This window comes from Humulus lupulus, chromosome 6 (genome assembly GCF_963169125.1).
Source record: "Humulus lupulus chromosome 6, drHumLupu1.1, whole genome shotgun sequence".
Lineage (NCBI taxonomy): Eukaryota > Viridiplantae > Streptophyta > Magnoliopsida > Rosales > Cannabaceae > Humulus > Humulus lupulus.
Genome location: NC_084798.1, coordinates 4,519,796 through 4,533,733, shown reverse-complemented (window position 1 = coordinate 4,533,733; position 13,938 = coordinate 4,519,796). Strand labels below are relative to the sequence as shown.

The 13,938-nt window shown below is 33.7% G+C and overlaps 2 protein-coding genes across 2 annotated transcripts; both read left to right on the top strand.

Annotated features, from left to right (window-relative positions):
• The first annotated feature begins 10,626 nt into the window (after positions 1-10,626).
• LOC133783672 (receptor-like protein EIX1) lies at positions 10,627-11,943 on the top strand. The gene has a single exon (XM_062223322.1). It carries the CDS (start codon positions 10,627-10,629, stop codon positions 11,941-11,943), a length of 1,317 nt encoding a protein of 438 aa, XP_062079306.1.
• A 59-nt stretch (positions 11,944-12,002) lies between these two features.
• LOC133781458 (receptor-like protein EIX2) lies at positions 12,003-13,680 on the top strand. The gene is made up of 2 exons (XM_062220441.1): positions 12,003-12,782; positions 13,131-13,680. The coding sequence occupies exon 1, from the start codon at positions 12,003-12,005 to the stop codon at positions 12,777-12,779; it is 777 nt and encodes a 258-aa protein (XP_062076425.1). The 3' UTR covers positions 12,780-12,782; positions 13,131-13,680.
• The last annotated feature ends 258 nt before the right edge of the window (positions 13,681-13,938 follow it).

Below are 13,938 nucleotides of genomic sequence, written 5' to 3'. Positions count from 1 at the left end.
AGAGGAGTATAGCAATTTGGCATTCTATACTTGTCAGATATACACTTTTAGGAACCAAAAATTCTACAAAGCAGTAAATAGGATATGTAAAGCTACCTCGCATATATATATATATATGAACTCAGTGCGACTAGGAAGAAGATCAAGTGAACAAGGAATACAAAGATTGTTATCTGAGCCATCAGTATCTTTATATGTGCCAATAGGGCATTCCTGTAAAATTGTATAGCAACTAAATAAAATTTATGTAAAACACAATTCAACTTGTATAAGTAGACTAAGTGCTAACACTAAGAATATTCTCTTAGTCAAGAAAACAACCAAATGGGAGTTTCATCGCTTTCATTCAACACTCAAATAACATAAAACTTGAAAAATCTCTTCTCAGTTCTAGGTACCCTACTTTATATTTCATGGAACTTGTACTACCCTAATTTCTAGTGATTATAAAGGAATAATAAAGGGGAAGAAGAATGATTTTGCCTCCCTGTTCAACATAAACAATTAAGCTACAAACTATGACACCTGTGTGTGTGCATATAGACAAGTAACAACAAAGATTCAGAAGTGGAAAAAAAACATATTTTGGGTACCATTGGAAATATGAAACATACCCTGCAGTAAGTGCCATAGAGACCCTTGGGACATTTTCTTCCAGTGACAATGCCCTTTTCACCATAAAGACCACCATTATTCCCAGAGCACCTCCACTGTCAGTTAGCATGAGTCATAAAAAAAAGTAAACTAAGATTATTAAACAAACATAATGGTTGTATACTTGTATGTGACTATTAGTACAGATTAACAAGATTATTCAAGTTGTACTAAATGGCAATAGGTCCATTACTATGTTTTTAATATTTAGAGTTAGACAGTTAGACCCTTGAACACTTGTTACCACTTAGCAGTCATATTTTTAGAGTACATTTCTTATTGTCATGTTTCAATTTCCAACCATACCTATTGCCAATGGAGCCACTTATTATTAGTAATTTGGCTAAAACTTGTCAGACTGGTCAACTTGTATTAGCAGTAACAACAAATTGTAGATCTAAAATTCCAATGAATGCAATCATAGTCTCATAGAGATCATAGCTGACCTGGAATAGAACAAAAATGGATCACTGATAACGGAAGTTCTGGCTTCTTAAACCAGAAAAGATCATCCCTTGGCCTCATCTTTTCTCCATGAACTCTTAAACCAACATTCTCTAGTGCCAGGGTCGCAATAATATGTTGTAGCTTTGTGGCAATCAAAAGAACTAGTTGCATCTGACAATATTCAAAGGCTCATTTTAAAGGTTATCATTGTTGCAATATATTCAAATGCCTTGTGCTAGCACCTTATTGAAAGACTTACTGAAATTGGAATGATTGCAATCCAGAAATAGAGGTTAGAATCTGTTATAACGTACACAAGAAGGGAAAAAAAAACTTTCAGCCTCAGAATAATCTAATCAGAATAATGCTTAAATCACATAAATATATCTAATTCAAAGTAAAAATTACAACCTAAATAAAGAGCATTACATAACATATATGTGTATATATATAATCCACACTGTATCAATATCTACATTATATGTATATACACACAAATACAACTGAGATGATGATTGATACCTCCTACGGGCTTGCGAATCCCAAGAGAGCGAGAGAGAGAAAATCATTGGAATTCGATGTCGTATTAAGCTTTTGATGAAGAACCCATAAAATCAGTCACCGCTACCAATGTTCGACTCTGCTCTTCGCCTTCTACTACTTTGGCAACATTAGTAGCGTCGTATCAGATTCAGTTCTGCAGTCCTCTGGTCCTCCTCAGAAGCCGATCGAATACACTTGGTCCTCCACCAAAACCCTAAGCACAATCGGAGCAATTAAAGAAGTGGAGATCTCAAAATTCTTACGTGGTGCAGGCAGAGAAAAGCTTCGCTGATGTTGTTGACGACGCCGGAGAATGGACAAAGAATTGGAGGAGAAACTGTCGTGAAGTGAGACGGAGACCATCTGTGAGAGAGAAGGCGGGGTGGAGAGAGACTACGGCGGAGTGAGAATAAGAGATCAAAAGAAAAAAAAACATGTGATAGGCCCAATGCTCAATATCATACTTAGAAACCAATATATGAGATCTTACTGGCCCAATAAACAATAGGAATATCCTAAACAATAACACTTTTTGAAAAATGTCATTTTTCAGTGGAATATAAAGTCAAAATTGTTGTAGTGTTAAATCGAAGGAAAGATTGACTTAAGGCATTATATTATGAATTTTGAACACTTGTGTATAAGATTTTTTGGTTTTGTTTGGCTTTTTTGTAGATATAAAACTTAAAAAATTGTAGAAAAAACACTGCATTAACGATGAATATGCGATGGTCGCTTGAGAACATAGTTTTATTAGGCCAAAAAAGTGATGCTTAATGATGTCTAACGATGTATTAACGATGGTATATATATTTAGTTTTTAAAATTTTTTAGGACCATTGGAGGGTCACAAGTAAGAGGAGGTCGTAATGTGTCGCCTCCTTGGAGGTGTTGCATCGCCTGAATACAATTTATATATATATATATATATATAAATAACCATTAAATAAGTAAGCAGCCACAAATATTAAAATTAATATTTAGAGATAAAGATGGTATAAAAAATTAGATCAATGAGTTTACACTAAGGGATAAGCTTCAAAGAGGATAAAATGAAGAAAAAGATGAAGAAGAAGGTGAGACCATCAAGAAATAAGTTTTGCCTCCTCTCAAGAGATTGAAAAATGGAAGACAACGGTCTATAGATTTAGAAATAAACCTACTTAATGCCGCCAATCGTCCAGTTAAACTCTGGACATCTTTATGCTTTCGAGGTGAGGGCATATCAATTAACGCTTGGATCTTGTCAGGATTAACCTCTACTCCTCGCGCGTTTACTATGAATCCCACGAACTTCCTCGGCGATACTCCAAAAGAGCTTTTTTGGGGGTTGAGTTTCATGTTGTATTTCCGTAAGACGGCAAAGCATTCTTTGAGGTTGTCTGTACACTACAACAAAATAGATGTTTTATGACTTTAATTGGGAGACATTGGAAGCCTACAATGTCTCCCACTTAGTGAGACATTGTTGCTAGGGTCATTGTAGGTATATATCCCACGTCTTCCATTGGGAGACGTGCCTCACTTCCCACGTCTCCCACTGTGAGAGGTGGAAAGTCAAACGTTGACTTTCCACCTCTCCCATTGGGAGACGTGAGAAGTCTCCCACCTCTCCCAATGGGAGACATTGAAAGTCTCCCACCTCTCCCAATGGGAGACATTGAAAGTCTCCCACATTTAAAAAAAATAAATTAAATAAATTTATAATTAATATTATTTTAATTTGATTTAATAATTAATTAAATTGAAATAATATTAATTTAAATTGAAATTATTTTAATCTAAATTTAAATTAATTTAATAATCAATTAAATTGAAAGAAAAAAATATATTTGTTAGATATATACAAGAAATACAATATTTGTTAGAAATATTCAAAATGAACAAATATTGCATTGTGTATGAAGAAAGAGTTAAAAAATTAAAAAAAAAAACCTATCAACGAGGTCGGTTACTTTGGATTATCGGCAACATATATGTCGCCCATTCTTGTCGCAACTCATCAATTTGTGCCTCTGTATATGATGTGCTTGTTAGCTGCAAGAAATATAAAGTAAAATATATTAATTAATTATTTGATCACATTTATAGTTTCAAAAATAATTTGTAAATTTTAATTAATAATACCGTTCTCAAGTAATTTTTTTCAAAGCGTCGTAAACGTGTACCCTAGTAAGATTAGTCTTCCAATTTCGGAAGTACTTTCCCGCATCCTTCAACATCTGTTGCTTTTGTTTGGGGTCCAAATCATAAGTTTTCTGCAAGTTTGAAAGTAATAAGAAGCATATTATCAAAATAATATATATTTTAAAAACATTAAATGAAATATAATTAATAAAAATATACCTTCATTGGGTCCCATATTTTATTTTTATCCACCACACTAACATCTTTCCAACTGTTAATGTTGATGGACATAGTTGCTCGAACAACTGATCCAAGCTGTGATGAAACATTACTTCTAGATCCACCCACTAGTTGACCATACTCATTGTATTCAACACGAGTAAGATGTCCTTCACTCCTTTTTTTGGTGTTTCTAGACATCCATGTACGTCCTCTCACAGATTTATTTTCTTGCTCCACTGACTGAGAATTAGGGCGTTGCTCTCCCTCATCAGAACTACCACCAAAAGGATCAGCCTCCATCTGTGAAACATAAATATCATTATTATAACAATTTTGGACACTCATAATCAAAAGATGAAACACATTGTGATAACAACTAAGAATTTCACATATCATAAACATATGAAACCTATTAAATGGTACCTCAAGACCCATTATCATCAACCCACAATCCTTCACCATATTCACGGAAACAAATACAATCATCATCAACTTCGTCATTATCTTCTATTGCGGTGAATGTGACAAGTTCTTCTTCGAGAGGTATATCATGTAAATCACCATCTTTAATGTTCCATTCTCTTGTTTGCGTTGGAAGAACAATTGACCATTGGTTGTCTGAAGGATCATTCACATAAAATACTTGTTTCGCTTGTGAAGCTAATATAAATCGATCAGATTTGTGCCCAATTCGATTTAGATTAACTAATGTGAAACCAAAATCTTCATATATTATGCCGCTGTCACTTTTCACCCAATCACAAAAGAAAACAGGTACTCGAGTTGTGATATAATCTAACTCCCAAATTTCATTAACTACTCCATAAAAAGTCATATCACATTCAACTGGATTTTTATCTTTTGCACTAGAGACTTGCACAGTTTTAGCAACAAGGCTAACACCACAGTTTTGTGTGTTTCTGTTGTTATCGCGCTCCCTAGTGTTAAATAGAGTACCGTTAATCATGTATGATGAAAACTTGATGACATTAACTGAAGGTCCTCGAGAAATCCACTTAACAATGTCTGAAACCTTATTTGATGTGTTTTGTAATTCTGACACAACCTATCAAATCAACATACAAAAAACAACCAAAAATGTCACCTTGTAATTAAGTACTAATTAATGACAACTTTCAATAATCAACACAATTTACCTTTTGTTCTATCCAACTACTAAAAGTTCGATAATGTTCGTCTTGTAACCATTTTGAGTTCCTTGACTTGGATGGAAATTTGGTCTTTATCCAATTAAAATGTTCCCTTCAATTATAAATATGTTGTTAAACAATTGAATATACGAAATTACACAACTTAAACTTAATGTATTATATGAATATAACTCACTCGATATAAGGTTGAATTTCATTTATATTCTGCAACACAAGACGATGCGCTTCATTTAGAAGATCTCGACTTACTATGCATACAACGCTACCACGACGACTCTGAATCTCAACATTTTCAACATCATTTAACCCAATTTTCTGTACACCAGTCATGTATTCAGAACAAAATTCAACTGCCTCTTCTGCAATATATCATTCGACAATGCATCCTTCCGGCCGACTTCTATTCCTAACATACCCCTTAAGAATCTTCATATATCGCTCAAATGGATACATCCATCTTAAATAAACTGGACCACAATATCTTAGTTCTCTAACCAAGTGAACTGTCAAATGAATCATTATATCAAAAAATGCCGGCGGGAAATATTTCTCCAACTCACACAATACCTCAACAATTTCATCTCTTAACTTAGGTAACTTTAGCGGATCAATCACCTTACAACACAGTGACTTGAAAAACAAGCATAACCTTGTGATTACATCTCGAACTCTCCTAGGCAACACAGATCGAATGGCCACTGGTAGCAAATGTTGCATTAGAATATGACAATCATGAGATTTCATGCCAGTCAGAATACAACTTTTCATGTCTACCAATGACCTTATATTTGAGGAATATCCGTCTGGAACTTTTATATTAAACAAACATCTGCAAATTTCCATTCTTTCCTCTTTAGTAAGAGTGTAAGCTGCAGGAGGTAAATATGTTCGTCTCTTATCTGGTTTTGGAGTCAATTCATCCCTTATACCCATTGCAACCAAGTCTTGTCTAGCCTTAATTCCATCCTTAGTTTTCCCAGGAATATTCAACAAAGTGCCAATCAAACTATCACATACATTTTTCTCTATGTGCATAACATCTAAATTATGGCGTATAAGTAAGAAAGGCCAATATTCAAGTTCGAAGAAAACAGATTTCTTTTTATAACACCCTTTTGGCTCCTCCACAACCTTGGCCTTGCGACTACGTTTCATCTTTGTAGGTGTACGGACTTTGGGCTTCCCTAACTTGAACACAATTTTAGACATCTTCTCAAGTACTTGGATCTCATTCAATGGCTCAGGAGCCTCTTCAAACTCTTGTTTACCATTGAATGCCTTCTTCCAAGTCCGAAGTTTATGCGTATTAGGCAAGAACTTCCTATGTCCCATATAACATATTTTCCGAGAGTGTTTCAAGTATTCAGAACATGTTTTTTCTTGACAAACGGGGCAAGCTTTATATCCTTTCACACTAAACCTAGATAAATTTCCATAAGCAGGAAAGTCATTAATTGTCCACAATAATACCGCTCTAAGATTAAATTCTACCTGCCTATACGCATCATAAACCTTAACCCCTTCATCCCACAAAGTTTTCAAGTCATCTATAAGAGGAGCTAAATAGACGTCAATATCATTACCAGGTTGTTTAGGTCCTGATATCAACAAGGTCAAAATCGTAAACTTTCTCTTCATACACAACCATGGGGGTAGATTGTAAATAACAAGCATAACAGGCCAACAACTATACTTACTGCTAAGGGATGCGTGTGGATTAAACCCGTCAGTCGAAAGACCTAGACGAATATTACGAGATTCATTTCCAAAAGAAGGCCACTTCAAATCAACTCTCTTCCAAGCAAGGGTGTCAGCTGGATGTCTTAATTTACCATCCTTTATTCTTTCATTAGCATACCACGACAAACTTTTAGCATGTTTGGCATTTCTAAACAATCGGATGAAACGAGGAATTGGCGGAAGGTACCACAAAACTTTGGCAGGTACTCCTTCCTTGACATCGTCACCATTTCTTTTCTTTTGCCATCGTGACTCACCACAAGTAGGACACGATTTTGCGTCTGCAAAACTATTTCGATACAATATGCAATCATTAGGACATGCATGAATTTTTTCGTACTGCATGCCTAATGAGCATAACGTCTTCTTTGCCTCATAAAATGAAATTGGAATTTCATTAACTTCAGGCAATAACTCCTTCAAGAAACCAAATAACTCAGTAATGCTTTTATCACTCCAGCCATGTTTAGCTTTTAGATTGTACAACCTAAGAAGCGCAGATAATTTTGTAAATCTTGTACAACCAGGGTAAATTGGTTTCTCGGCATCATTAAGGAGTGTCTCAAACTTATTTGGGTCTACTCCTGATCCATAATGTGCGTCGTCAATCATTTCATCTAATGGATCCCAGTTCTCCTCCATTATATTCCTCCTCACTCCGTTTGGTCTACTTGGCAGAGTTGGAGCAATCGGAGCTATCTCCCCATGGTAATACCAAATTGTGTAACTCTTGTCGATCCCATTGAAATATAAGTGTTCTTTAATCTTTTTAAGATCCATCTTTTTAACATTTCCACACTTAAGACATGGACAATAAGTAAAATTTGGGTCTTTCACATTTTCCGAACAAAACCTTACGAACAAATCGACCCCGTTCCTATATTCCGCAGATAACCTATTCACTGACATCCACTGTTTATCCATATATTCTCCTGTGTCTATGGAAAAGAAAAGAAACAACACTAAATAAGCACGTGATAAAGTTGTATGTCTATATAAAACTAATTTTTTATTATCCTAGATAAAATCGGGCAGCATTTCCCCTATAATAGTGACCTAACCATCTGCATGTGAATATCAAAATAAACAATTCAAATAACATACAATAAGTTTCTTCATTATAGAATGTCTATATAAAACTAATTGTTTATTATCCTAGATAAAATCGGGCAGCATTTCCCCTATAATAGTGACCTAACCATCTGCATGTGAATAGCAAAACAAACAATTCAAACAACATACAATAAGTTTCTTCCTTATAGCTCCGCAGCACACAGTCAAATTTCTCAGAACCTACTTCACTAATACACACAAGTTCTCAACCTTCTGTTATCACCGCAGCACACAATTTTAATCTCAGAACCTATTTCACTATGGATGAATATTTAAGATATTCAAACTCCTCTAACATTTGTTTAATAATATTAAAAGTAGAAGTAAGAGAATATATATGTACCTCTTGCAATCTTTAATCCAAAAGCTAGCAAAATTACTTCACTTAGTAATCAAATTCGCTATTAAATCCACAAACCAATAAAATAAAATTAATAAATAATAAATAAAACATCACTAAATATCTAGCAATATATATCGTATTATTGTAATTTTAGAAACTTAATTACCTCAAATGTGTGATTGATATAGGAATTTTGATGCAAAATACTCTCTAAAATCTCACCACAAAAATCACAACATATGAAATTAAATTAATTAATATCTTAAACATTACTAAACAAATATCACTAAATATCTAATAATAGTAAATGATATTGGTAAACAAATAAAAAAAATCTCAATGTGCCGCTAATTATAACCTCAACAAAAAATCAATATAAAATTTCATAACCTAAAAACTTAATAATAAACAAAAACATAAAAATTTTCATATATTTATATTTTATAAATTATTTAATAAATTTATTTTAACATAACTATATATATAACAAAATAGTTACAATTTAAAAAAAAAAAATTCAAATATATACAAAAATATATCTAAATTTCGAAATAAAAAATGATAAAAATTTAAAAAAATCATGAACATATATACTCTAATGAAATCTATACAATGTGATAGGTTAAATTAAAAAAAAACTAAAAAATCATAAATCTCTAAAAACTTCCATGGAAAAACCATAAAATCCTACAATGTATATAAAAAAATGCATAAAAATGTAAAACTAACACAAAATCATGTATATTACTCATCCTAATGCAAAACCTATGATTTATTTGCAAAATAATTAACTAAAAATCAATAAAAAAAAAAAGAAAAAAAGCTTACCTTAGAGCCCTAAAATCGCAGCCCCAAATCGCCTCTTTGGTTTGTGCATATGCTCTCGGGTTGGTGTGGGGAGGAAGAGGAAGAAGATGGTATAATAAAAGGGAGGCATCTAACGACTCCCACTGGGAGACGTGGGACACGCACTGGGAGACGTTGGATGTGCATGGGAGTACATCCAACGTCTCCCACTGGGAGACGTGCCACGTGTCCCACGTCTCCCAGTGGGAGACGTTGGATGTGCCCTTAAACACCACCCCAGCCTATTTCCAACGTCTTCCACTATTTTTAATGTCTTCCAATTGTAGCCATTAATATGCACTTTCAATGTCTTACACCATTAGACATTTAAAATCCCTTCTAATTTTTAATGTCTTACACCAATGGTGTAAGACATTGTAGGGAGTCATTGAAAGTAGAATTTGTTGTAGTGGCATGGTTATCGTTATGTTTAGATATGATTAACATATCATCAATATAAACTTCCATGTTATTACCTATCTTCTTAGAAAACATTCTGTTCACGAGTCTTTGGTACGTTGCTCTAGCATTCTTAAGCCCGAAAGGCATGACGTTGTAACAGTTAATCCTTTATCTGTTACAAAGATCGTATGTTCTTGGTCTGGTCCGTACATGGAGATTTGTTTATATCAAGAATAAGCATCCATGAACGACATAAGACCGTGCCTAGCCGTGGCATCTACGAGTTGATCGATCAAAAGCTACACTCAAAAAACTATGACAGTTATTCACTGTCGGCATTGGTCTCTATGCCTATAGTTTTTAACTGTCGGCGTAGAGTCCCACTAAGCAATTACGACAGCCAACTCGGAAAAGCCCAATTTTGTAGTAATGTGTGCAATTTGAAAGTGTATGTATCAGTACTCTTTTAAAAATTATATAGAAAAATCTATTGTATAATGTTGATTTAAATATTCCGTAAATGAAAGTGATAAAATAATATTTAATATTTTTCATATATTAACAACTTTAATTATTATACGATGAATAATGAAGAGCTATCAAATCATCGCGACTTTTCTTTGTCTTCCTCATTAAGATATATGGTTGGAATAGTGAATATAAACGAGAAAATAAAACCAAGAACTTTCAAAGAAACATACTATCATTTATAGAGATATAGATAGAAAGTGACATCATCACATGCATGTGTGAAGTTTTCAATAAAGGAAGCAGAAAACCAAACAATACGTTATGACTAATAAAGTCTCCTTTCCACACTTGCATTTGATTCAACACGCTAATCAAGAGTCAATGGATTGACTACTTAAAAAACTGTTGGACTAATTGAATATTATACATGCATATACGATGGTTTTTAGTTCTACAGAGTTGATCAAGTTTCATAGACGGGTATAAACAGATCACTAATAAGTAGGCTAAGGCTTGCTAATACACTTATTGTTCGTGAGGATCAGAATGAAGATAGTAGCAGTGGGGCTAGTGCTCTTGCTCGCCACCGCTGCAAATGTGATGAGTGAGATTAATCAACCTCAGTGCATAGAGAAAGAGAAAGAGGCTCTCCTCAGCTTTAAGCTATCTCTACATGATCCTGGAAATCTTCTTTCTTCTTGGAGCAATAATGGCACGAACCAAAATTGTTGCGATTGGAGCTTCATCACTTGTGACGACCAAACCAACCATGTCATTGCCCTTAATCTTACTAATTATGATCATCATGCCAACCCTGTGGGTGGTGAGCTTGGCTCTTCCTTGGCTGAATTGCAGTATTTGAGCTACTTGAACCTCTATGGGATGAGTTTTACTCGAATTCCAAAGTCTATTGGCTCTTTGACAGAGCTTACATATCTCGGTCTTGGAGAGAATCCTATCCATGGAATTATTCCTCCACAGCTTGGAAATCTCTCCAAATTGCAAGTTCTTGATCTATCAAGCTCTTCTCAAATGGTTGTTGACAATCTTGAATGGCTCTCCCATTGCACTTCTTTGATGACCATTTTCATATCAAATTGTCTGCTTCCTAAGGTAGATACTTCCTCTCTTTCCTATACAAATAATTCCTTCCTTTTTCTTAAATCTCTTCAACTGTCTGAAAATTCTATACACCCTTCAACAATTGCTTGGTTATTAAATTCTACTATCAATCTTGAGAAGCTTGTGCTCACAAATAATGTCATAGAGGGAACCTTTCCAAATTCCTTTGGACACATAAAATCTCTTGAATATATTGACTTGTCAGGGAATAAACTTGGAATAATGGGAGTACCAAAATCCTTGAGCAACCTTACAAACCTAAAGTACTTAGATTTGTCTCATAACAATCTTAAAGGAACTTTACATGATCTTTTAGAAAACCTATTTGGATCAACCAAAAGCTCTTTAGAAAATTCGTTCAATTCTATATTTGTTCTTGATTTTTCTCACAACCTTTTATCTGGAAGCATTCCTGCTGATTATTGGGGGAATTTTCATTTTTTGATTGTTCTAAATTTAGCACACAACATGTTGTCTGGAGAGATCCCAAGCTCAATTAGTATGCCAATCCTTCAAACTCTTCAATTGAGCCACAATAACCTCTCAGGAACTTTGCCTTCCTCGTTGAAAACATGTGGTTTTTTACGAATTCTAGATTTAGGGTCAAACAATTTGACAGGACCAATACCACCATGGATCGGAGAAATACCAAAAATATTGGTTTTACTTAGTTTGAAGTCAAACAATTTTTATGGAAGTATACCATTGAATATTTATAATATTTCAACAAGCAAATTTTAGATCTCTCCTCAAATGATTTATCGGGGTCCATTCCTTCTTGCATTAAAAATTTCAAAGCAATGGTTGAAGATTATTATGATCCAAAGACCATTTTTCCTTCAATTCCTGTTGTAACTACTACCCCAGGAGTAGGGTTTGACGATTCGTATATAAATACTGCATCAATTATATGGAAAGGAACACATTACGAATATGATAAGAATTTGGGATTATTACGAATCATTGACCTATCAAATAACAAATTGAATGGTGAGATTCCTATCGAAGTGTCTTATCTTTCTCAATTACGTCAACTCAATCTGTCATGTAATAATTTTTCGGGAGCAATTCCTAGAAATATTGGAAACTTGAACAAGCTAGAATTGCTTGATTTGTCTCGCAATAAAGTTTTTGGTGAAATTCCCACAAGCCTGGCTGAAATATCTTCCTTGAATTACTTGGATCTGTCAAATAATCGATTGTCAGGAAGAATTCCTACAGGCACTCAATTGCAAACTTTTGATCCATCTCGATATACCATGAATTTTGGACTCTGTGGACCTCCAATATCAAGATCATGCCCAGGAGATGAGCCATATGTTCCTCAATCTCCAGCTAATGATAGTGATCAAGGTGCTCACGACGAAGATGGTGGAGAATGGATCAACTTGTTATGGTTTTACATAGGAATTGGGATTGGATTCACTATAGGCTTTTGTGGTGTTTTCGGGAGTTTAGTGATCAATACTTCTTGGAGACATGCCTATTTTCGTTTCATGCATTACTTGAGTGATTGGCTTTACGTAATGATCAACGTCAAATGGGCATTATTGTGGAGAAAACACTCTTGGCATTAATTAGTAAGTATAAATATTCATTCTCGTTTGATTTTATTATGTCCTAATTTGCATAAAGTTGAATTAATTAGAACTAATTATATTTTATTATGTCAAAATTTGCATAAACTTGAAAAATTCTGAAATGTTTTTATTGTCAAATTTTTTAAGATATGTATAGTGTTTGTTTTAATTCTACAGAGTTGGAGATAACGTCAAAGGCTTACAATATGTGTTTCCTTTGTTAAAGATAATAAGGTTAAGTTTTTGTATATATATATATATATACTTATTAGGTGGCGCACTCCTATTGCTTCTTCTTTTTTCCTTTCTCTTAATTCAATGACAAAAAATGTGAATTTTTATGGGCAGTAATTTGAAGATCGATACTCTCGTTGATGAAGATCAAAGATAAGCTGCAGAGATTTCAAGAGTTTGGAAACAGAAAAATAAGTGAATCCATAAAATTTGAATATCTTTTTCTAAGCAGTACAATTAGTTTTGTCTTTCCCTTTTAGTTATTTTCCAATGATTTTTCATTTTTACTATGCTCATTCATTTGTGTTGTAAAACTATGTTTTCCTTATGGTTCTCCATTTAATATAGCTTTTTTAGTAGATATTTCATTGATAAATTTCTCTTTGGCGAGAATAATTCCAGTGAGCGCGCGCTGAGATGTAAAGAAAGCTATAAAATCGTAAGAAAGAAACACAAGAGAGTTTGCTGAGTGAGTTGAGATGAGAAAGGTGTGATATAATCCAAAGGAATTTATAATTAGTAACTAGCTTGGCTCTTAATGGCATGTCATGCATGTAACACATTAATTTGTACGTACTTTTATTTTAGTAACTAGCTGACGTTGGCTGCCTAGTACAGCTTTGTTTCCTATGACGGTGGAGAATAAAAATCAGGTGTCTCAAATTCCGTATCCCTTCTTTGTCCCACCAATAAAATTATAACAGCTGCTCATTTATTTTTTCTTTTTACATTTTGATGTTTTTTTCATTAATTTATATATGTTAATTAGTTATTGGAAAAGCAAATTGTCGGTACATAAATATACAATAATACACTATTTATTTAAAAAATATTTTTTTTTATAGGAGATTATGAAAATAAAAAAAAATAAGTAAATGATATTTTTAATAAAATAATTAATTTAAATAGGTGTAACTTAACT